This window comes from Euprymna scolopes, chromosome 19, assembly GCF_053919585.1.
Source record: "Euprymna scolopes isolate OS-2025 chromosome 19, ASM5391958v1, whole genome shotgun sequence".
In the NCBI taxonomy this organism is placed as follows: domain Eukaryota; kingdom Metazoa; phylum Mollusca; class Cephalopoda; order Sepiida; family Sepiolidae; genus Euprymna; species Euprymna scolopes.
In genome coordinates, this window is record NC_136500.1 from 11,855,911 (window position 1) to 11,882,029 (window position 26,119).

Below are 26,119 nucleotides of genomic sequence, written 5' to 3' on the forward strand. Positions count from 1 at the left end.
CCAAAAAAATCGGTTCAATAAATTGTGATTGTTTTTCAGTTTCATTCTTTTAATTTTAAATGAAGTAGTGTTCATCTTTGCTTTTTATTACACATGATTTTGGTATATTTTACACCAATCAGGACCCATGAAAATTTCATTGCGAATTAACAAAACAAACTTAAATTTTGCAATATACATAAATTTCACCACTTTATCTTTTGTGGGAAAGTAAAACAATATCTGACCTTGCCTCTATTGCTTGTCACTGGACTGAGGACAGGACAAATACTACAGTTTGATTATAGCTGTAGAATACACTGACCCCCCCCCCCCGCAGAAAGTAAAAGTCCCTCAATGGGGCCACTATGTATATGCAAATGAAAAGGAAATAATAGAGATAAAACATAAAAGCTAGAAAAATAGTTAAAACACATTTAAAAGATGAAACATATTTAAAAGATGAAACATATTGAGAGTAACAAGACTATTGTCAAAAATATATTAAAAAAAAAATTTTTTTAATTTTTTTTTTGGGGGGGGTATAAAATAAATTAACAAGGTTTAATATTCTGATTAAACATCTCATCAAGCAAACAAAATAAAACAAAAATAACAACTTCTCTCTACAAAACAACTCAACGAAACCCTATGAATAAATATTTGAAGATAATACCTTGAAGCTCAATTTAAAAAAAAAAAAAAAAAAATTTTAATGGTTAAATTCAACGAAATTTGAAAAAAAAAAACGCCAAAAAAACATGACAGCTAAACAAAATACCATGAATAGGTACTTGAAGATATAAAAAATCTAGAACATAAATTTTTTTTTTTTTCAAAGTCACTGGATTCTGCATTAAATAATCCGAAAAGGGTTGATATGCCGTAAAACAACCAACCAACAAATAGTAAGAAAAAAATTAAAATCAAAATTTTATAAATTTTAATGCAGTTTTTATTATTAACTCCATATTTTTCTTTTTAGTTATAAGATGACTTTTTCTGTATTTAAAAAAAATGCTGATGTTTTTTAATATTTACAAGTTTTCTGAATTGACTGAAAGTGTTTTGTGTTTTTTTTTTTGTTTTTTTTTGTCATAGGTGGAAGTCCCATTTGAATTAAAGGTAAATGTGAGAAACACACAGTTTGTGGTTGTTGCCGATATGTCAACCTGGGATACAGAGGCTGCTATACTGAAGGTAGGTCAACCAGTGCATTCAATTTGGTAGAAAACATTTTTCACTCTTCATCATTATAAGCTGTTGGCAAAATATTTTGTGATGAAAAAAATTATTTCAAATATTAAAATATTTTTTATTTTTGTGTTTCATTTTATTCTAGTGGAAGCTTTTAGAAATCAAGGAGGGCCCCTTCCCAGGGCTAACACTTGATCTGTATATGAGATACATAGATATACAAATAATCCCTTAAAGTTCTCCTGAACCTCTCAAACACTGAGTAAAGAAGTTGAGAATGTAATTTTTCTCTCCCCCAAAAAATGTTATCATTACTGAGTACAATTTTACTACAATAGAAGTATCGGTATAATGTGAAATTTTAAAATCCATTAACAAATTATAATACAATGCAGGATTTTTGTTTTTCAAATAAATGAATTTTTTTTTAAATCCAAATGAACCTTCTTCATGGTGATAGACATTTTCTTTTTCATTGTTGAGATCTCATAGCATTGCTAAAGATTGTAAATTTCTTCTGATCTTGTTGACGAAACTGTTTTTTTAATGTTTGATAGCCATTGTGAGATGTGCTCGGGTGCATTTGCAAATATTGAGATCAGTTTTATTACAGAAGAAGAATGAGTATAATGAAAAATGTGCAAATCTGTTATGAAACCAGATAACATGATGTGGGATTTTTTTGATCATATAGTTTTATTTAAAAAGAAAAAAAAAAAAACGAAAATCAAATTTTATCACTAATCAATGATGGATACCATTTTGCAGGACAAAAAAAAAAGATAATTTCAAGTAATTCAAACTTTTGCAGGATTTTAGAAAGTCATTCTTAACATGAGGCAGGCGAGAGGGATGCTGGTATTGGAAAAATCAAATTCGCTTATAAATCATTTTCTTTATAAAAATAAAACTAGTTGATCAATTTAATTTTTGGTGTACAATATTTTTTTTTCTATCATGAACACATACTTCAGAAAGATTTTTTTTTTTATTTAAAGACTTGCACCTCTTTTTTTATTTTATTTTTTAAACTTTTCCATTGCTTGTACCAATATATTTGTTGATTTTAATCTATGAATAAAACTCCAGATCATAATAAATGGCACAAATGGGCGATTAGGAAAAAATAGCACAAGTGAAAATTATAGACAAAAATCTCTGAATTTATCAAGATCTTGACTACAATACATGAAGTAAAAATATTTAGAGGTTTGACAAATAAAAAATAAAATTATATCTACATGTAAAAATAGATGAGGATCCTCAGTTAAATTACCCCCACCTCCACTAAAAAAAGGGATTCTACTTTTTTAGGCAATTAGATGCTAATACCTTAAAAAACCCAAGGGAAGAAAAGATGATTATTTAAGAATTGGGGATAAGTTTTGCATATCAATTTAATCTAAAGTAATCACCTTTTTCTATGTCACCAAATATTTGTTTAACCAAATATGGTTTTAAGGAATTTTGTTTTTGCTTAAGGGAAAAAAATATTTTAAAAAAATTTTTAAAAAAATCTGAATTTGTAATTGGGTACTCTTGCATAATTTGACCCAAATTCTCGTGAATTCCCGTCAAGCATGGATCGGGCGAGACCGGTAATCGTCGGTGTCAGCTGAGTGTTGTAACAGACGCAAACTAATGAAAAAGAAAAGAAAACAAATCAGAAAAAAAGAAAAATACAATAAAAATACAAATAATAAAAAATAACAAAAAACCTACCTTGAAAAATGAAAATGTTTATTTTATTTTAGTATTTAATTTTTTTTTTTTTTTTTTTTTTTTTTCAAAATATTTATCAACAGAAAGTTTTTTTTTCTTCAAGAAAAGATTTTTTAACCATATAATTGTTAGGTGTAAGTACAAGTTTTTTTTTTGTTTGTTTTCTTATTTGTAACCGTCTTTTTTGTTTCTTTTTTTTATTTTCTTGCTTTTTGTTTTGTTCAATTTTTTTTTTTGTGGGAGTGGGGTTCCACAAAAATTAAAAAAAAAAAAAAAAATTTTTTTTTTTTTTTTTTTTTTTTTTTTTTGGTTGTAAACTGCCGGTAGAAGAACTTGAGAATATTTCCTTAAGAATCTTTTACTTCGGTCGACTGTTGAATGGCCATCGACGGCAAAGATAGGGTAGAGGAAACATTTTTTAGGGTTGCCATTTCGAACGCCCATAAATAAATGATTTTTACTGTTGTTGGAATCTCCAACTTGGATCGCGCAAAAAACGATCCTGTACGCAAAGATATCCATAGTCTGCACTGTCCGTTTGTACATCTCCAGGAGAAACCATCCTTTACACATGCTCTTTTTTAAGCAAACATTTGTGTTTACAATTGTTACACCTCATTTTTTGGGGACAGCAATTTCTTCTGACAATATGAGATTATCTGCATCGATGTTTTCATTTCTTTTTCTAACATGCATAGATATATTTCCTTGCCTGTCATTTTTCTGTTTGACGAGTTTGAAAATATATTTGTTTGTCCGCTTTTTTTATTGGTTTAGTAGCTTTCTTCTAATTCGAATGTCGTCTGCTTCCATTTAGATAAAATTAGTAACTAATCAGAAAATAAGAAGTTACCCCCCCCCTTAATATCACCTTAAAAATTACTAAAAACATAACAGACAAAAAATTAAATAAATAAAATAAAAAGTTAAGTTAGCGTTTCAACATTTGAACAATGCTCGGCTGACACCGATGATTGCCGGTCTAGCCCGATCCGTGCTTGACGGGAATTCATGAGAATTTGGGTCAAATTATGCAAGAGTACCGGTAATTGTATCAAAATATGAGTAGGAAAAATATTGGAATCATCTCATCGTTAATTCAACATTTTTTTTCCAATGTTTGTCAGTTTGATTTTATTGTTATTTTCTGAACAACTTATGAAATGTTTTATTGTTTTTTTGTTCTGCTTTAGTGCACAGCTGTCCTTCGTTATCGTCCGAAGGCACAGGATTTGCCTCTATCATGCAGTCTGCAAAGCCTTGAAGTATTTTCTTGCTTTCTAATGGAAGAAGAAGAGACAGCATTATCTATCATCGACCCAACCAGTGTCACAATCGAGATGAATGCCAATCCTTTGCCAGACCGAGGTTCATCGCATGTAACAGGTTTACTTGATGCTTCGGCAGTTGAGCATCCACTCGTGCTGGAGGTAAGTTGCATGTTGTGTGAAAATACTAAACGTTTTTGACTGAGCATGTTGCAATGCACCTCTCATGATTGGAGCATATTGAATGGATAAAAAAAAATGCAACTATTAAAAACTAAAACTAATTATAATTTGATGAACTTTGCATTGTTTTTTTCACTAAAGTTCAGACTGCAGCTCAACCCTAACTTCAAATCTCTTCTATCTCACATGATCAAACTAACCAATCATATCTATTTTTCTTATGAGGTCAGAACTGATTGTTAATCGTACTGACTCAATAAGGTGGCAAATAACTTTGAAATCCTATTAATACAGTTGATTTGTAACAAAGAAAATTTCTCTTTTTCTTATATTTCCTTAATATTTAATATTATTTTCTATTTTGTCTTGACCATAATTTATTACTCTTGTTGAAAAAAAATATGAAAATGGACACGGTTGAAAGGTTTCATAGGAAAATTCAGCAACTGTAATGAGCGCAAATTCCAAGCAGATATGAAAATGTTTACTTGTCTCCCTATGAGGGAAAGATGTGACACAAGGTTATTTTCAGGTGGGGGAGGGGCACATCTGCAATATAGATTAAGATTTGGAAGTCTTCGGTAGGCAATGGAGAGACCAACCTAAATTGTATTGGAAATGACTGCTGCCGAGAAATCACAGAGCATGAAAGCTCTCTGCAGTTAACTCTCATGATAATTTCTTGGAAGTGTGCAAGGAGATCTGCGATGCATGCTGTACAGAAACTCACCAGTATGGATAATGTCCTTCAATCTGCACATTAATAAAAAAAAAAAACAATGATTAATGATGGGATTATTTCAATATTTTTCCTGATTCCAATACAATTACCAATTCCAATTGTTTTTAATTTAATGCAAATTAATCCTCTAGATGAGAGAATGTTGCCTCATATCACCAAGAAGTCAATTTACGTCATGAACTAACGCTAACATTTCTTGAATCACCTGATTACTGAACAATGTTCAACAGAACCTTCACGTTTTGTGCAGCAAAAAAATGTCTTTTGTTGCTTCTATAGCGTGTTGGTGTTAGTTGCAATTTGTAAAGTATCTCCAACTTGGATTACATTCATCAATACAACTTGTGAGTCATGCCTTCCGTGAAGTGGTCCACAACATGTCAACACATCAATTACTTCGATACGATCAACCACAATTTGTACCTTTCACTGCTTTAGTCACATCATCTAATAATAATATTATTACTAGGTGCATCTACCACTAGTCTCTCCCTCTTGGATAGGGTCCAAAAACGTCTTCTATCTAATAACTCCCACTTTGTCAACTAAGCTCCAACCCTGTCCCATCGCTGCAGTGTTGCATACTTGTGCCTGTTTTACAAGTATTTTAATGGATGCACTTGTGCCCCCTTGATGTACATATCCCTGACAAACATGATTAGCAACAAAATCTCACCCCTTCACTATTGCGGTCTCTGAATACCAGAAAGCTTTCTACTCTAATAGTTTCTAGATTTTGGAATTCCCTTCCTGCTCCCCTGACTGTACTGATATGAAGAGGTTTGAATGTAATGTAAACCAACATCTTGTTAATCTTTTCTAGGCATCATCCCAAATAGTAGCCCCTTACACGATATGGTTTGTTCAGGGTGAATGCGAGTTAAAAAAAACAAAAAAAAAAAAAACTGCCAATAAAATGTCTTTAATATTTTTCCAAATATAAAAATAAAGCAGGAAGAGTAGAAATTGAAATTAAGGAGGTTAGAAAGTGGATCTTGGGTTCGCTTTCCTTATTTAATGCTCGCATTCCATGATTGATGTTCCTGACAAAGGGGGAAGAATTGCTGTTTTCTAGGTCAGAATCTATTCCATCTAACATCTATTGTTCACTAGTTTTTGACCTTGCAGTATTATTTTTTAAAGCTTCTTTCATCAAGTGGCTTTATGCATTGTCTGGAGCAATTCCCATTAGAAAAAAAATGGACTTAGCTATAAGGTATTCTTCCCTTTTAATTATTCTTCATAATAAGTAAAAAAAGATAAAAAAGGAAAAATTTACAAATGATAAGAATAACAAGATATAGTAATCAGTTTTCTATGACGTGCGCACTTCTCACCAGATAAGATTTTTGTGATTGCGTTGATTCGTTTGGAACAGCATGAAGAAATCCAGTTAGTAGAGTTATCCATCTGAACATATCTGACTGTAATTGAATATTGAATAAGAAAACAGTTTATCATCTTCCACACAAAGCAACAATATCTCCACTAAAATATAAATCAACTTTATTCAAAGGGAACACTAAAATATAAAGAGTTGTTTGGTAAGCTGGCTTTTGTCAAAAACAGAATGTGGTATCTTGGACTTTAATCTCAAAAACATGATAGGCCATCTTGTCCTCATAAAATCTAGTCGAAAACTGAATCATCTTTTCATGCTATACTTTCAGACTTTGAGTATGCATGTTAATAGTGTGCGAATGCTTTTGTTCTGTCAGCCATGACTGGGTAGAATTTGCAGTTGTATTTTGAATGTCGTTCACACAGAGGATTTAACATTCAGCTGCCATATTTACTTAGTAAATTCAGTTGTAGATTATACTTTTCTAAAAATGAAATTTATTGTAAATATTTTCTGTTGTATTTTTAGATGTGTGCAAAGAATATATTTATAGCATTTGCAATATAAAAAATATTTTAGATTTATACTTTTTTGTATTTTTTTAATTTGAATTTTTCATTTGAAATATTTGGATATAAATTTCTCTTTCATAAATCTCATCTATTTGTGTGTGTGTGTGTGTTTATGTCTCACTAAAACTTTCAAAATCCAATTCAAATGATTCCAATACTGTCTTAAAGTATTGAGGAACTCTAATGCATAATATGTGAAATTTAGAACAAAATATTCATTTATTTTACCAGAACAGAATCTGAGCATCATGTAAAATCGTCTCTTTCTGAACAATTTCAACATCTGCACATGCGTGAACCGTTCGTGTCACAGATACTTTAAATGCATAAATTTGCAGCGTCGTATTATGACCATCACCACTGTAGCTAAATGCGTTAGTGTTGTTTCATAACTATTAGTTTCGGCGGATGTTTGGATTTTTTTTATTTTAAACATATTTTTGAAAACGTTTATTTCAGTAAGCTTTTGCATTTAAATATGGTTAAAGAATTTTAACTTATTTTTTGTTTTGTACTTTGTATTATTTACTTGGCATTTTTTTTATTGGCAGTTAATTAAAACAAAAATCATTTTTCTTATTTTGAAATTTTTTATCAGCGGTTTATTTAAAGATCAGATTACTATTAAATACATCATCACTTATGTAAATCACAAAAATTTTTTAAATAGTAACTGCTTAATACTTTTTTTCTTCCTCACATGCCCTTATTCCGAATTTGTTGCAGTGGGCCAACGGTGGATTTTTTGTTGTTGTTCAAACTGATATTAATAATTGCACAGTAAAAATAATGAACGCAACTTCATTTTGTTTTCTTATATTGCCTGGCCAATGTCGGGTACTCCTGCTAGTTTTAAATAAGAAATAAATTAAAACCTTATGAAGAATTATTTTTTTTAAGTGTAATTCTAAATAAACACTCATTTAAAAAAAAATTTTTTTTTAAATGAGTATTAAATTTAAAAAGAAATGTTATTTTTTTGTGCATTGCAGGTAACCATGAATCAGCTGAATATTCGTTTATCATACAACGACATGAAAATGTTTATGGCTGTTTTTGACTCTTTGCCCCAACAAGCAATTAACGCACGGACCTTACAAAACCTTCATTTCAAGTTTCCAGGTTTGTAGCAGTTTCTATTCTAATAGAGTATTGTTGCCACATTTGTGCTGGTGCACACACCACTAGTCTCTCCCTCTTAAACAAGATAAAAAAAAAACTAAGACATCCTCTAATCTAATATATCCCATACTCCTCACTAAACTCCAACTCATGTCCAATTAATACTATGTTACATACCTGGGCTTGCTTTACATGTAATTCAACGAAATGTGTTCCAACAAAACTGCTTCACTTGTGCCCCCTCAGCATAAATATCCTCAACAAACTCCCGACAATCGGCAAATTTGCATCCATTCACTGTAAAGGTTTCTAAATGTTAGAAACCTTTCTTTAAAAGCGTTTTTCCTTGAACCGCTTGCCTTTGGAATTTTCTGCCGATGCCTTATGTCTCCCGCTGTAGCAACACACAGAAATTTAAATGTAATATGAACATCTTGTTGCACAACTCCCCACTTATGATGCCCTAATAAATCTGAATTAAAGATCAGATTACTATTAAATGTATCAACATTACTTACGTAAATAGCAAATATTCTTTTTTAAATTGTAACTGCTTAATACGTTTTTTCTTCCACACATGCCCTATTCCAAATTTGTTGAAGTGGCCCAACATGAATGAATTTTTTTTTTTTAAACTGATAAATTATTGCACAGTAAAAAAAAAAATCTAAATTTATAGTCGTCCCTTGCATGTCAATAATGATGTGCCTTGTGTGGGGGTGAATAAAGGTTTTAAAAAAAAAGTGTTAATTACATTGAAACCATAAAAAATGTTGAAAACAAATATTTCATGTGCGTTTATGATTAGAATTCATCATATTCAATTTAACGCCCGCTTTACATGTTCGCATGTACTGGACATCTTTTAGAAATTAACTTTCAATTTAACTGTTGTGGGGGATCACCAATACGCAAGATATGAACTCTTCCGCACTGTATGAACATAGCGAAAAGTACTGACTCTCGTGGTGTGTATATTTTGTAGTACGCCATCTTGGCATTTAGTACTATCGCTGTTGCTTCTCTGTATATTCTGTTTCGTTTTCAATACAAATACCTTGTTTTAACCATATGTGTCTTCATTAGTGACCCTTCCAGGCCATAATACTAACCTATTTCTGGCCGAGTCTTTATTTATCCATCTTTCTCTCAAATCTTTACTTGCCTACTGACCTTGCTACTTCAACTGTTCTATCTCTACTAGCTTCCATCTAACTTTCAATATTACCAAGTCAGTGACGTCTGATTGTATATTCGCAACAGGAGTCAAAACTCTATGGTGGATGGCTTACTACTGAACTAGAGAATAATTCTTTTTTTTATAGAAAAACAAATTAAAAAGAAAAACAACAAAATGGAGGAGGAAGCATACCAGTTTTTATGTTTCGTATTATTTTTACACGTTTCGTATTATTTTTACATGTTTTGTATTATTTTTACACGTTTCGTATTATTTTTACACGTTGTATATACATGTTCATTAATCGTATATTATGCTTCATATCATTTTTATATTTTATTTATGTACGAATTGCTTGCTTATATTTATTCTTTGCAGAGTCTATAGCATGTACCGCAGTCAGCCCTGAGGTGTTACCCTTTGGAGAAAGTTCTGTGGATGCACCCCCGTCTCCAAGAAAGATGATGTCTAATTCTTCTGGAAGTCCATTGAATCGGAGTTCTCTGCCTGATACCTACATATCGGTTAGGCGTTTCAGTGAGACCCATTCCCAAAGTCAACTTACGCTTACTGGTGTTGAGGTGAGAATAATCTCGAATGATTTTGCAAATAAATAATACAATTGTCCCATAAGTGTTTATAAATGTTTTTAACGAATTTTGTGGTTTTTGTTCATTTTGTGTGACAGATTATGCATAATCACGTTGACACACATGTTCTCGCTAGATCACCAAATTTAAGCAACATTAAGCCTGGTCAGTTCCATATGAGTGACCAGGTGCTTTTTGTAGGAGGATATCGATACATCTGTGCAAGAATTGGAAAAAACCTGCCCTGATGGGAATGTACATGTGACTGAACCGCTTGCGAATTTCATACTCTCCCTTCAGAGGAAGCCGGTTCAACCTGCCCAGAGTGAGTGCCGCTTTGATATGAGTATGTGACAGGACTATTATATATCAGAATTGTATGAAATTGATTGATTTCCTACGGTATCATTCCTTGCTCTGTTTATTAACGTTCAAATATATTAAAGAAAAGAGGGATTTAACAGAGAAGCCAACAAACGAAAAAAAAAAGAGTAAAAATTTAAATATGCAATAAATGTTGCTATAGCCAATAAAAGTTACTTTTAAATGCTCGTTTTTTGAATCTCAAATATTAAGTTTATATGAGTGTTTTTAGGAACAATATGGCAGCAGGTTTGTTTCCTATGAAGAAGACTCTAGGGTGACATCTTGTTTGCAAAATAGCTCATAAAAAAATGAATATTTGAGGTTTAAAAAATAACATTTAAAACTACTTTAAAACACAAAAAATGAGTCGGTTGGTAAAAAAGTCATTTTTATTAACTATGTTAATATTTATTGTATATTTGAATTTTTTTTCTTTAGTTCTTTGTTGGCTATTCTGCTAAATCACCAAGAAAATAATTAAGATTGGAATAGTCCAATCTAAACCAGGGTTTATGCAGACTTGAAAAGTCTTTGAATTTTAATTTTTGCCTTGAAAAGGTCTTATTTCTATTATTACCTCGAAATATTTCTCTTTCAGGTGAAAGCTGGTTCCATCTGCATCTGTCTCATTGATGATTGTAAAGACGCGGATGTGCCTTTGGCTGAAATCTCCTTTAATCGTAAGTTTTCCCACTCAATTATTTCCTTGCATTTTTTTTTTGATGCTAACATCACATTCGTTGATGGTAGAGATGTTTATCTGTCCCATTCAAATTTAGCCGTAACTTACGTGCAGAGATCAGTTCAGCTGCTTTCCTTCTTGAGCAAATCAAACTTTTGTACGAAGAGTATGCATATTGTCTCATGATTGTCTGAAGTCCTCCTCCTTAGTCGTAGCTATTCGCTATATTTGCAAGAGGGCAGGTTTTTACTTACAACACTCAAGAGCCGCTAAGCATTTGCATATGAAATTGAGGAACATTGCTGCAGAACAACCAAAGGAATGACAATTGCACACATGCACCGATGCAACATTATTATCTTCACTCCATGAATTTGTAGTTCCGCACTTGACATGTCTTTGCTTGCCACATGCAGAGGCAAGACTGATCAGAGCTATTAAACCTGACATAGTGATATGAGACAAGGCGAAAGAAGCAACCTTTGTAGAAGTTAGTGTCCCCAATGATGCTGATTTTAATTGAGCTGAGAGAAAAAAGATGTACAACATAAAAAGAAACTGGAATCTTGGGAAGATCTCCATCATTTCAGTAATTATTGGAGTAAAAGAATTTAAAAAACTACCTGGCAAATATACCCAGTGAACCAAGTGCACAGGAGATTCAAACAATTGCACTTCAAGGGATGGTTAGACACTTAAAGATCTCTCAGTTGGAATATGAGATAGCAGGTGAATGGCTTGCATCTGGTAGGATGTCTCATCCCCAGTTAGAACAAAATGATAAAAAAAAGAAAAAGAACTTGAATGCTTACTAGACACCTTAGTTGTCCTTGGCTTCTTTGTGTTACGTATTCGCTGTAGCCGGTTGTTCAAAATGCGTTTGTCTAGTCTATATAAATGTTAACATTTACTTTTGTTGCTGGTACAATATACATACACTGACAATGAAGTAAAAAAAATCACAACACGGTTGATCTACAAAAAAATATTGCTTTTATTTCACACTGACAAATCAGCTTTTAGTTATAAATTATTCTTGGTGTTTTGACATTTCTGAAAAGTGCGTGGGATGGTGCAGGGTTAGGTGGTTGTCGGGTGGTGAAGAAATGGTCACACAGTCTGGCTCTCTCTGACTGACTGACTGACTTTCTCTTTGTGATGATTTTATTTATAAAAAATTCTTTTCCTATTGGAATGTTTAATATTTTCTTTGTCTTTTGTTTCAACTTTTGACCCATATCCTTTCACATTTTTCTGGGTCCAATTATGCATTCCGTTAGACAATAGTTGAAAATCCTGCATTCTTCACATTGAATCCATTTGCGTATGTGCAACCCATATTTTTTCTTCGTGTGGTTGCCTGCCAATATCTAACATTTTTATTGACATGAGCATTTGAAGTAAATCCTGATCAAATATTAAAAATAAAATGGTCTCCTCAAATCATCCAGCAAGTGGGTTGTGGATGGAGGCATCCCCTCTATTGGAGGGCAGCATTTGATAAAAAATGATAAACTCATATAATAGTATGAATAAAAACAGAAGGCAATGTATGCAGGTCAGCACTCAGGATAAAAAAAATGCAAACTGTGCATGTATTGCTTTCAAATGAAAAAAACAACTTTTTTTTGTTTTTGTTTTTTTTTTTCACTATTTGCTTGAAGTCTAATTGATCCCAGGAATTATTGGAGCAAGGACAATGTTTTCTATATTATTATACACAAATATTCCATGACATAAGTGGATATTTCAACAAAATGAAGCAAAGGCACATGTATTCCAAGGAGGCTTTGTTGAACCAAACGAATGACCTTAAAAAATGATCTCAACATAATGGATTTTAACATTTTGAGGTTACGTTAACTTCAAGTGTAAAACAGACACGTTGACAATGATAAAATCTCTAAAAACTTTGTCACTTGAAATTTGTTACAATATACTATTTGAAGTATATAATATATATGAGCAACTGAAAATAGGTGATATTATCTCCATCATTGTGCAACTGTTTACAGAAAACAATATTGAATATCTCATCTGACATTGATTTTAAAAATGTTTCCGTTATCAACAACTGTTTTTCTATTTCCGCCCTGTACATATCTACATGGAAATTGTGTTAGATTTCTGGACCAATTTTTAAATTTGCTTCTCAACATAGAAATACATTCTTTCACAATATGAAAATGAAATTTAAAAAAAAAAAGCAATTAAAATAATTTAAATAAAATGGAAATGGAAATAAATTTTTTGATATTGTTTTCATCCACAAATTTAGAGCAGGCAGACGTTTTGTCTTTTCATGAATGAAATTAATTTTCTCTGTAAAAAGTTAAATACTGTTAAGTTTCACGCTTTGTGTCATATTTTCTTAATTTCACTTTATTAATGCACTGGATTAGACAGGGGAAAATATATCTAAGGCCTTTTACAGGGCCTGGTATGGAGGTCTTCTCATGAAAATTAATTCATATGATATTACTGGACGAATACTTAATATAATCAAATCCTTCTTAGACAAGAAAAAAGTCTAGGTTGTCCTTGATGGTCATACATAAAAAAAAAATATATAAATGCAGATGTGCCATAAGAGTCGATGCTTGGACCTTTATTATTCCTCATATTCATAAATGACCTCCCTGATAAAATTGTTTCTGAGATGGGGATATTTGCTGATGACACCATGCTCTTCAAAAGACACAAGTGGAAAATGAAACACCTATCTAAATAAATGGATGAAATCTTAGAGGAAAACCTCCAGTCTGTAGCGTAATGGGAGCATTGGTAACATTCAAAGCTTTTTTCCTTTAATAATTACAAAAAAACCTTCTCAATCACTGATACATTACTTGAAAGCTTTTGATTCAAACTTCTCAGCTTAACATTCGCAGGAAAAAACAATTGGAACAAATACATTGAGAACATTGCTGCGAAGAAGCTGAGCTCACTCTACTTGCACTTGAAATTACATGCATCTTTACAAAGCCACCATTCACCCATGCATGAAGTATTGCTGGTGCATCTGCCACTAGTTTCTTACTTTTAGACAGGGTCCAAAAAAAAATTTTCAACCTAATATGTTCTGTACTATCAGCCAAACTCCAACTTCTGTGTCTGTTTTACAACTATTTTAATGAAATGTGCTCTTAATAAGTCAAAGCACTTCACTTATACCCCCCCCTCAATATAAATACCTCCGACTAACCCAACAAGCAGCAAAATCCCACCCTACACTGAAGAAATCTCGAGATGCTAGAAAACCTCCTATTCTAATAGTTTCTCCCCTCAGACTGCTGGACTATTGAATTCCCTCTTGTGTCCTTGCCTCCTTGATTTTACTGACATGCAGAAGTTCAATGTAATGTAAACAGACACTGATGAACTCCCTACATCGTGCCCCTTGTGTAATTGGTTTCAAATAGTCACCCCTTATATCCATGTGGCACTGTGCCTTGTTTGGGTTAAAATAAACAGTAACCCCCCCCCCCCCCAAAAAAAAAAGAAATGTTCTCAACTTTATTATGACCTTGTTTAATATTATGTCTATTTTCTTAGTAACAAAACTGTTGTTAGTGTAATGGTCTTGATGTCTTGTCTCTCTTGACTGCCTCTTGTTTTCATAAAAACCTTTTGTATGCCTCAAATACAGAATTGGATCTTCAACAACACCTTTTACCCAAAAAGGCTGGCCGTGGTGTTTTCAAACTGGTGGGTGACTACTACAATCGTAAACTTTCTGGATGGGAACCTTTTATAGAAAATTGGAAGTAAGTAAAAATTTCAACTACATCTGTGTATGTCATAAAAAAAAGAAACAGTCTTGAATTTTACATTGTGTTTCTCCTAAACTGTTTGCTAAACAAGTTATGATTGTCCACTCTGCTCTATTATTGTAGCCATAGTTATGGATGAAAAATGATTCATCACTTTCTCAAATTAATTGAATGAAAATTTCTTTTTTCTTTTTTTCACAAGTCTGTCAGGGAAGTGGAGTGTGTGCAAATAGTATAATGGCCGATACACACAATGGAATCGGTCATGTTAAAATCCTGTCAGATTTTTTGCACTTACTTTCATCCTAATGATATGAATACTTCCTTTCAACTTTGGGTAAAAGCTGTTTGTCTTTTGTCTACAATGTCAAGGTTTGACGTGAAATAAATGTATTTTGATAAGTTAAACTAAACAAATTCAACATGTGAATGTTATTATACATTTATCTTTTCTATTAAAGTTAGTAAATGAATTGTTTCTTTTATTTCACTTGAGATGATCCAAAACTTGATTAAAGTGTATGGGGAATATACTCATTACTTTAGAAATCATGATTAATACATTTTGTGGGAATTCTGTGTTTATTGTTTCATCTGGATTCTTACAGACGTAGCTGTCAGCAGTAGTTATCTCCCTTTTCCACTAGCATATGAGCGTTGCTTTAGGAAAAAGAAAGGGGAGGAAAGAAGCAGAAAAAAAGAAGCAGAACAAAAAAAGAAAGAAAAGCAATGTCTTAACATACAATAATCTATTTCTAGCATTTTACCAAGCTAATTACATAATTTGCAATACATTCAAATTATTTAAAAAGAACCTCTTACCTGAAATCCAATGAAATACTCTCCATGTAGTCCATTCTTTGTGAAACAATAGTTAAACTAATTACATTGGTTAAATAATTTAACAAATTGTTCCAATAATTTCTCTTTTACATATTAATATTTGTCATTCGCAAAAGGTCACTGGCTGATTTTTTTTTTTTGTTTTTTTTTATCTATAAATAATAATTTGTCTTCAAAAGTTGTTGTTTTTTTTTCATTTTTTTTTCTAGATGTAATATGAGTTGGGAATTCACAGAAGGATTTGAAGAGAAACTAGAACTGAAGGTTGAATGTAAGTTAAAATTCATTCCTTTTTATTTCAGCCATTTTTGTTTTCATCTCAGTTTTAGAAGTAATTGTAACAATAATATAAGTAATGTTTTAAATTTCTATAGTAATATTATGTTTTATTTTTTCTGTGTTATCATTTGAAACGTCGTGACTAACAGGAAAATGGAACGAATACACACTAGTTGAAAATTGAATTAGAAAAAAAATTTCTTGTGTGGATGAAAAATTCATTTGAATTATCATTTTATAATTTTGTATTTTTTGTCTTTGATCAAAACTTTTGTACAGACAAATGATATGCTCATTTGCTTTGCATTCATTTTCAAATGCAAAAAATAAAAAAAAATTATATTGTTCTTTTTGATTATTAAAAAAATTCTTGCTAATGATAGTGTTAAATTATGCAAATGTATCTTTTGGTTAAATGAGTTTACATTCATTTTCAAATGCATTATATTGTTCTTTTTGATTATTAAAAAAATTCTTACTAATGATAGCGTTAAATTATGCAAATGTATCTTTTGGTTAAATGAGTTTACATCCATTATCAAAAAGTGATAAATCTAAAATGATTTTTTGGGTTTGTTTTACAATCCATAGACGTATGAAAAAATGGTCAAAACAACAAATATATAACAAATAAATGTTATCAAAGGCAAGATAATTTACTCTTCTACCTATTATTTGGAAAAGTTTTAATAATTTTACTCACGTTAAAACATTTAATCAGTTTGAAAATCATATCGTGTTTATTGATAGGTGCGAACAAGAAAAATGGTGGCTAGCTGATCCCTAAATATGTGAAGTTTTGATAATGACTTAAAAATAAAAAAAATACTGTTAGAAACCCACTGTATGTTACTATGATATATATTATATATTTTTTTTACCACTTTTTCATACCTCTGTGGATTGTAAAACAAACCTGATTTTATTAAATAACATCCATTTTATTAGTGATATCTGCTCTATATCTAATATGTGGTATCTAGGATTTGATGTGAGTTTAAAGACTGGCCACTCGAATGGTGCAGGGTCTATGAGTAGCAATACACACTAACCATAAAACACTTTGGATAATCAGATTTCAAGGGGTTCTGCTAAAATCATCATATTTTAAAAACCAAAGCACTTTAAGTTATCAAAGTACCACCGTTTTGTTCAAATGAATTAATAAATAATAATGTACATTATATATTTTAAGAGTTTTAAGCAAGTGATAAAAATGTTAACCTCATAAAACAGCATTTTTGGTAAGATTTTGTTATGACCCCTCCCCTCTGAGTTATAAATGGTCGTACCGCATTTATCTTAAGAATTTTTTTATGAAATTGGGAAATTAACTAGAAGAGATGTCACTTTTAATAGATTAGCTCATCAAGCTCTTTCTATATATACCAATATTGAAATATTTTAAGCTATTTCAATTTTTTCATGTGTATTGCTACTATGAAATCTGCTCTATGAATGCCAACTCCAGCAGCTTACCCTTTTCTCCCTTGAGTGCTGATGATTATGCAGTGATTTCATTTGAGCCGATAATCTCTTCCATAATCATTACGATTCTGTTCACTGGACAAAACAGGGGAGGGTAGAGCGGTAGCTCTTGATATATCTAACGCCTTTGACAGGGTATGGCACGATGGTCTTCTAAGGAAAATTAGATCATATGGAATCACTGGAAGAATACATAATGTAATTAAATTCTTCTTTAGTAAAAGAAAAATCCAAGTTGTCCTCGATGGTCAGACATCTAAATAATGACATAAATGCGGGAGTACCTCAGGGGTCTATCCCTGGACCTCTATTATTTCTCATATTCATAAATGACCTCCCTGATAAAATTGTTTCGGAGATGGGTATATTTGCCGATGACACCACTCTCTATAACAGGCACGAGGGGAAAACAAATGAACACATATCTAAGGAAATGACAGAAATACTAGAGGAAGACATCCAATCTGTAGTGGAATGGGGACAAAAATGGATGGTCACATTCACTGCTACCAAGACTAAGCTTGTATCCTTCAATAACTACAAGAAACCTTCTCTACTACCAATAGCAATGGCCAAGAACACATTGCCTGAAAGTACTTCTTTTAAACTCCTTGGTCTAACGTTTACAGGGAACATAAACTGGAATAGATACATTAAGAGCATTGCCAAAGCTGCTGCAAAAAAGGTGGGCTCTCTCTACCGTGCTAGAAAATTACTTACGCCTAAAAGTATCCTGTACCTCTATAAGGCCACCATTCGCCCATGTATGAAGTACTGTTGTCACATTTGGGCTGGTGCATCTGCTGCTTGTCTCTCACTCCTGGACAGGGTTCAAAAGAGAGTCACCAACCTGATAGGTCCTGAACTGTCATCTAAGCTTCAGCCTCTGTCCCATCGATGGAACGTTGCATCCCTCTGCCTGTTCTGCAAGTACCTTAATGATGAGTGTTCTGACGAACTGCAAGCACTTGTGCCTCCTTGACGTAACTACCCCCGATAAACCCGACAAGCAACTAAGTCCCACCCCTTTACAGTAGAGATCCCTAGGTGTAAGAAAGTGTTCTACTCCAATAGTTTCTTCCCTAGAACTGCAAGTCTTTGGAACTCCCTTCTGGGATTCTGCTTTCCCTACTGTACTGACATGCAGAAGTTCAAGTGTAATGTGAACAAACATCTTGCTACTCATCTCCCTTTATAATGCTCCCGCAAATTATGTCCTCGATAGTAGCCCCCTACTTCAAAGTGGCACCGTGCCTTGTTTGGGGTGAAAATTGAATAAATAAATATTTTGGGACCTATTAATCATTCCTGCACCGAAAAGATGTCTGTATGAACACCAAGAAACTATTTCACCAATGATTTCAATTAAACTGAAGGCGGGCTCTCTCTCAATCAGGATCCCTGGATCTTGGAATAGACTAGAAAGAGAAGTTATAAATGCACTAACTACACAGCAATTCAAGATAAATTTGGACAGATGCAGGGCTACTGTATCCTCTTCTGTGTGATTTTTCTATCAATCTTTCCCTACATAGCAACTGAAGCATTTTTGTTTTATTTTTTGACAAAGTAATTGAATTCTCTTTGGTATTTCAGTTTGTATTAAAACAATGGTATATACAAAAATCACTTGATCTATCTATATAGAAAAATAATCAGTTTTTTTTTATTATTCTTTAAGCCATTGAATGTCTCAATATAAACTTGACTAGTGCCTTCATTGACCAATATACAAAAACCAGAGTGAAATGGACAGAAGATTACTACAAGAATGCTGAGGACAATAAGTAAGTTGACTTTTAATGCAAAATCATTTTTTATTGAACAAATGAAGAATGGAACTTTATTACCTGTACTTGTTTTTATTCTTAAATTGTTATAATTGGGAAGAGAAGGCATGTGCATATCAACATTTTGTTTATGTTTATTCGTTAAAAATTAACAGTTCAAACTTAAAAGCATGATTTGTTCTTTGAATGGACTTTCATTGTTCATGCGTTGGTGCCATATGCTACAATCAAAATCAGTTGCATTCTTCTTCTTGTTCCAATTATTATATCAATTACGAGGGGCGTGCAATATGTAATGCCCCTGATCCCACTTCCCATAGCAGTAGAGCAACAAAACTTGGCACAGTTATTAGTCTTTCTCTTCATAGGAACCACCCAGAGTTATGCATTTCTCCCATCGTTTGATGCAGCTCTGGAGACTGTTTTTGTAGAACACCACAGGTTGGTCCTCTAACCACAACGTGACTTCAGAAATCAAGGCTGCATCTTATGGGAAACGCTTTCTTTTCAAAAACAACTTCATGGCTGGGAAGAGGTGAAAGTCAGAGGGTGCAAGGTCAGGAGAGTAGGGATGATGGAGAAGGATTTCATAACCACACACATCCGTGCTTCTGATCTGGCGACATGCAAGTTGTGGACCGGAAAGTTGTCCTGCAGGAGGAGGGTACCTTTGCTGATCTTGCCCTGCCTCTTGATTTTGATAGCTTCCCTTAATTTCCTCAAAAGTGAAGCATAATAGGCTCCTGTAATTGTGGTACCCTTTGCAATATATCTGTCATCCCTACTCCGTCCTGGTCCCAGAAGACTGTGAGCATGATCTTGCCAACAGAGGGCTGCACCCTTGCCTCCTTTGGAGGTGGTGAGTCCAAGTGCTTCGACTGCATTGACTGGGCTTTGGTCTCTGGATCATAGTGATGGACCCAGGTTTTATCCTGTGTAATCAGTCTTTTGAAAAACTTTGACTCATCTTCTTGGCACATCTCCAAATTCATCCTCGAGAACTCGACACGTTCTTGCTTCTGGAATGGTGTGAGCAACCTGGGAATCCATCTGGTAGACACCTTATGCATATGCAAATGGTCATGAATGATAGTTTCCACAGACCCTGTAGTAATCTTGGCATCTTGGGCTATTTGGCAAATAGTAATGCGCTAATCTTCCAAAATGGCAGCCTCAGCTTGACGGACAGATGCCTCATCAATGGCAGAAGGGGGATGACCAGGTCTGGGAGCTGTTTCCACAGACTTCCAGCCATGTTTGAATTCACGATGCCAGTGTTTTAAAAGGTCGTATGATGGGGCATTATTACCATAAGTTTCTTTCATTTCATCAAAAGTCTCCTGTGGTGTATGTCCTTTCAAATACAAAAACCGGATCACTGCTCGACATTCAACAGGCTCCATTTCATACCTGACTCAGTTCAAACACCTGTAAAAAAAAACCCCAAAAAAACACAATTAGTTCAGAGCTGCAATTTGCCACATAACCCGTAGATATATAAATCATTGCACATGCTAGATTTCAGCTAGATCAGACAACTGGAAGTGGGTCAGGGGCATTACTTATTGCACGCTCCTCGTAGCTCAACACTTTCTTAAATAAAAAAGATTATTTATTCGGCCTTGTTATTATTAGGCTTAAAGAAAAAAAGGAAGGAAAGGAGAGTGAAGTTCTTCGTTAATTTGAACCCTTATCACAGAAATACTTCTATTTGATCAAAATCTCTGTACCCACTAATATGCAACAATGATTACAAGATGGATTATGGAATTGTCCAAGTTATTGCATCTGTAATCTTGTTGGGAAATGGATGACCCCCACACCCACATGGTTTTTGGTAAACTAACAACTTCTATTTAATGAGTTGTTGGCAATGGAGGGTGCAGAGGGAAGGTGCAGAAGTCAGAAATCATGTGACTTCTACCCAGAAGAGCGGTTTGATCTCTCAATCCATGGACGTCAATCAAGAGACACAAGAAGGTGCTTTCTCTTCCAGTTGGCAGGAGGAAGGAGGGGGGGGCAGATGGCAAAAAGTCGATCTATATAAATATGTAAGCTGTGTCTTTCGCTCCAATTCTTATTGAATCTCTTTCTCACACACATTTGTTTTCTATTATATCCTTGTTCTGTTATAAATAAAACTTTGTAAACCAAAGTGGCATTCATGTGGTTTTTGATCGCCATTTGAATTCAAACCCTTGACTATAACTGAAGACTCACGACTTTGTTATACACCTGTGACAGGCGTATACAACACCATTAGTGAGTAGTTCCATATGATCTCCCACCTTAAACACGATTTGGTACATCCATGCTCATTTTTTTTTTTTTGTATTATTCTTTGCTTCTCTTTTATTTCTTGCAGGACATCTGTGAAAGACATTGTTTCCGTAACGAAACAGACAGTAGCGAAAAAGTTTGGTCTTCAAAAACGTATTCCATTCGTGCCTTTTGTGATTCGGAATCACACTGGTTTACCTTTCCATTTCCTGACTATGACAACAACACCCGCATGGTAATAAACTGTCACTGTTTTGGCCGCCTGCATCAATTGTATTTTTGTACAGTAGAACGGTCAAGTACTGTGAAGATATAGCACACCCTATTAATTTTACTCGAATATATATCTACATATGTATAGATTGTGTAATTAATTTTACTTGGATATATATATATATATACATATGTATAGATTATGTTATGTAATTAAATTTACTGTATAGATTATGTAATGGAAAATTTAAATTTTGTAAAATCAATGCAAAGTAGGTTAGAAATGCCAACATTTATTGTTTGATACAAGGGAATTTTTTATTGCATTTTCACTCCAAACATATGAACTTTTTTGACTATATCAATAATAAAGAAACGTGTGTATGTATGTATATATATATATATATATATATATATATATATATATACACTAGCAAGTCGCCCGGTGTTGTCCGGTCATAAAATATGCTTAAATAAACTTTAATTCATGCAGATTTCATATTGTAAAGCCAATTCTCAATCAATTATTATATTTAGTTGAGCAGCAAAATGTCTGTTAAAATTTCCTTACTCTATAGTTTCAAAGAATGACTCTTTTCCTCAGAGAAAAAATAGAAAAATAAACAGTAATAGGTTGGCTGTAATTTTATTGGTCAGCACATAAATTGAAAACTTCAAAATGGAAGGGGAAGTCTTTTTTTTAGAAAATAATGTATAGTTACATAAGTTAAAACAATATACCACATGGAAATAATGTATAGTTACATAAGTTAAAACAGTAATACCACATGGAAATAATGTATAGTTACATAAGTTAAAACAATATACCACATGGAAATAATGTATAGTTACATAAGTTAAAACAATATACCACATGGAAATAATGTCTAGTTACATAAGTTAAAACAATATACCACATGGAAATAATGTCTAGTTACATAAGTTAAAACAATATACCACATGGAAATAATGTATAGTTACATAAGTTAAAACAATATACCACATGGAAATAATGTCTAGTTACATAAGTTAAAACAATATACCACATGGAAATAATGTATAGTTACATAAGTTAAAACAATATACCACATGGAAATAATGTATAGTTACATAAGTTAAAACAATATACCACATGGAAATAATGTATAGTTACATAAGTTAAAACAATATACCACATGGAAATAATGTATAGTTACATAAGTTAAAACAATATACCACATGGAAATAATGTATAGTTACATAAGTTAAAACAATATACCACATGGAAATAATGTATAGTTACATAAGTTAAAACAATATACCACATGGAAAGCATAAAGGAAGATGGATTCCAATTCATACCAATGTTCTATCCTGTATATTGAGCATTTTCATCTGTCTGGGAATATCCTATAAATATTAATATTCTGTTTGCCAAAATCATTCATTTTGTAAACTTTAATTTCTGAACTATGTATATATTATATATATGTATAAAGAAAAAAAAAAATAAATAAAGTATGACAATTCAGAATTGAATAAATTTTATTAAATCATCAAATCAATAAGGAAAAAACTCTTCAGGTGATGGCATTTCAAAGCCTAATGCTTCTCATCAGAAGAGGAGAAAATAGCTAAGTTATATAAAACTGGCCTAAAGACACTAGCCTAGAAATGAAATAAAGACGTGTGTGTGTGTGTATATATATATATATATATATATATATATGTATGTGTGTGTGTATAAATAAAATAAAATATAAAAAATAACATCGTTTTCATGCTTCAAAAAACTCCTCATAATCTTGAAATCAATATATATATATATATATATATATATATATATATAATTTAAAGGAGATTAGAATAATAGTCTAAAGAGCTAAGTGTATTTTAATGTAATAGTGAAATTACTAGTTTAATTAAAATACAGGAAATGCTCGTTGTAATTTAGATATATAATAAGCTCGATAGTTAAATGTCCTAGAGCTAATTCAATATTAAGTAATGTGATTTATAATTTAAAAATTTAAAAAAATTTTAAAATTTAAAAATCAAAATTTAATTAAATTAAAAATCAGTTTCATAAGAAGGAACACCAACAAAGTCAATTATCTGTACGATCGTTTCGGAAATCCGTGCTTTTTATTTGTGGTATACATGAAGTCACGTAGAACAATTATACATAGTTTTTTTGGTAAGCACGGTCTCCTCATCAGCAAATTTAGGAGGATTTCTATTGAATTGAAAAGACACCAAAAATAAACCTAGCATTAAAAGTAAGGCAGATGAATCTTTTAGTTTTTCTTTTTTTGAAATCAGGAACTGTATTTAAAGTAGTCATTTAGATGTTTGCTATAGCTTTTTATTTTATTATTAATAAAATAAAAAGCTATAGCAAACATCTAAATGACTACTTTAAATACAGTTCCTGATTTCAAAAAAAGAAAAACTAAAAGATTCATCTGCCTTACTTTTAATGCTAGGTTTATTTTTGGTGTCTTTTCAATTCAATAGAAATCCTCCTAAATTTGCTGATGAGGAGACCGTGCTTACCAAAAAAACTATGTATAATTGTTCTACGTGACTTCATGTATACCACAAATAAAAAGCACGGATTAACGAAACGATCGTACAGATAATTGACTTTGTTGGTGTTCCTTCTTATGAAACTGATTTTTAATTTAATTAAATTTTGATTTTTAAATTTTAAAAATTTTTTAAATTTTTAAATTATAAATCACATTACTTAATATATATATATATATAATTTGCTCCACTTATGCGTGTAGAGCTTTTTGTATCTTGATAAGTTATTGTATAAAGATTATCTTTATTAATTTTATATATATATATATATATAAAATTAATAAAGATTATCTTTATTAATTTTTTATATGTGTGTGTGTGTATATATATATATATATATATATATATATATATATATATATATATATATAATTTATTCATTTATACTTGTACATTTTCTAACTGGCAAAATTTACTTTCCCAAGCACAAGTTTTTATCACTTTTATATCTAACTAAAATTAAAATCAACATATAATGCTTATAAACCTTATGTCTAGAATCCTTATTTCAGTTTTGATCAAAATCTATTGCATGCTTTTGATTCTAAATAAAGATATACAAAATTAGTAATATTCAGATAAACTCTTCGTTTCTAGAAATAAACTGATTTTTCATTACAGTAAAATTGAATTTGTCTCTTTAATGTTTTAAAACTGGAAAAAATTTAACAGTGAAGTCATTTCAGTTTTTAATTTTTATTTTTTATAGTTTGGTGTTCTTATAATCTGTTTGCAATAGTTGTTGTTTTAATTTATTTTATTTTTTTTTAGTGTGTCTGGTGTTGATACAAAACAAAACAGATCTGAAAAACATGATGACTCTTATATAATGGCAACTGAATGGAAACAAGTTGAACCAAATGAAGAAGTACCATTTTTTTTCCAACGACGAGAGAAAATACGACATAAAGTATGTTGCTGCTTGTAATTCAGTTTTTGTCTTGTTGAAAAAATTATTTAACAAAATTATTTATTTTTTAAAAATTTGATGGCAGAAAACTTGATTTGAAACATGAATCAACTTCCAGAATTTTTGAGATGAGGATTGATTATTCATATTTGGATTCTTTGGACTACTGTTCTCATCTTGAGTGTTATTTTCACGTTTTGATTGATATAACTTCCAAGCTTCTTCAGGTGTATTTTGCCAAACTCTAGAATCTGCATGGAATTTTGAACTTAACCCTTTATTCAATCCACAGGGTAGTATGCTCTTATTCTGTCAGCCATGACTGGGTAGAAGTCTTAAGTAATTAGCAGTTGTATTTTTAGTATCGCCCGTTCTGAAGATTGAAGCTTCAACTTCCAGAAGAATGTGACTTTTACAGCTGAATTTTACCAAGTACTTTATTCATTGTGCCACAAGTTCCACAAGATACACCTAAAAATGACCAGAAGTTACATTGATCGAAATGTTGTGAAAATAACACTCAAGATGAGAATAGTAGTCTGAAACATCCAAATAATATGAACATCGAATTCATTGCATTGATTATATACTCAACTTAAAAACTTTGCTTTTATAAAAGACATAGTTATAAAAAGCTATTTGCTTTCTGCTTTAATGCTGTATTTTCAGATAATATTTGGCCTTCGAACTAGGATCAAAGTGTAGTATTTATTGTGTTCATCCTCAGAATGCCATCCTCCCAGGCATAGCCAAATCTGAAATCAGAACAGTGCTGATGAGAATTGATCATAGTTATGTTTTTACCTAGACAGACAGCTGAGACTTCTAAAAACTGAATTCCCATTATAAACTGTCTTTTTTTTTTTCACTGTGGAAGACAGATCAACAATTGTACCATTTCTTGAAGGATAATGTAATAATTTAATTCTATAATTATTACAAACACTACTATTAAAAGAAGTGACAGAACGATCAGCTGGACTTCTATCACAAAAGCAATGTACACAATCACAGATCTATTAGATTTCTA

The 26,119-nt window shown here is 31.9% G+C and overlaps 1 protein-coding gene across 6 annotated transcripts in view; it reads left to right on the top strand.

Annotated features, from left to right (window-relative positions):
• LOC145303414 (intermembrane lipid transfer protein VPS13D-like) overlaps positions 1 to 26,119 on the top strand; it is a 393,527-nt gene that overhangs the window by 226,520 nt on the left and 140,888 nt on the right. For all 6 annotated transcript variants that reach the window (XM_080144736.1, XM_080144739.1, XM_080144738.1 and 3 more), the window contains 10 exons: positions 1,081 to 1,179; positions 4,092 to 4,328; positions 7,998 to 8,127; positions 9,686 to 9,888; positions 10,862 to 10,943; positions 14,595 to 14,712; positions 15,771 to 15,832; positions 19,010 to 19,115; positions 21,484 to 21,633; positions 24,951 to 25,089. In XM_080144736.1, the coding sequence (XP_080000862.1) occupies positions 1,081 to 1,179; positions 4,092 to 4,328; positions 7,998 to 8,127; positions 9,686 to 9,888; positions 10,862 to 10,943; positions 14,595 to 14,712; positions 15,771 to 15,832; positions 19,010 to 19,115; positions 21,484 to 21,633; positions 24,951 to 25,089 (1,326 nt within the window). The remainder of the gene's footprint in view (positions 1 to 1,080; positions 1,180 to 4,091; positions 4,329 to 7,997; positions 8,128 to 9,685; positions 9,889 to 10,861; positions 10,944 to 14,594; positions 14,713 to 15,770; positions 15,833 to 19,009; positions 19,116 to 21,483; positions 21,634 to 24,950; positions 25,090 to 26,119) is intronic.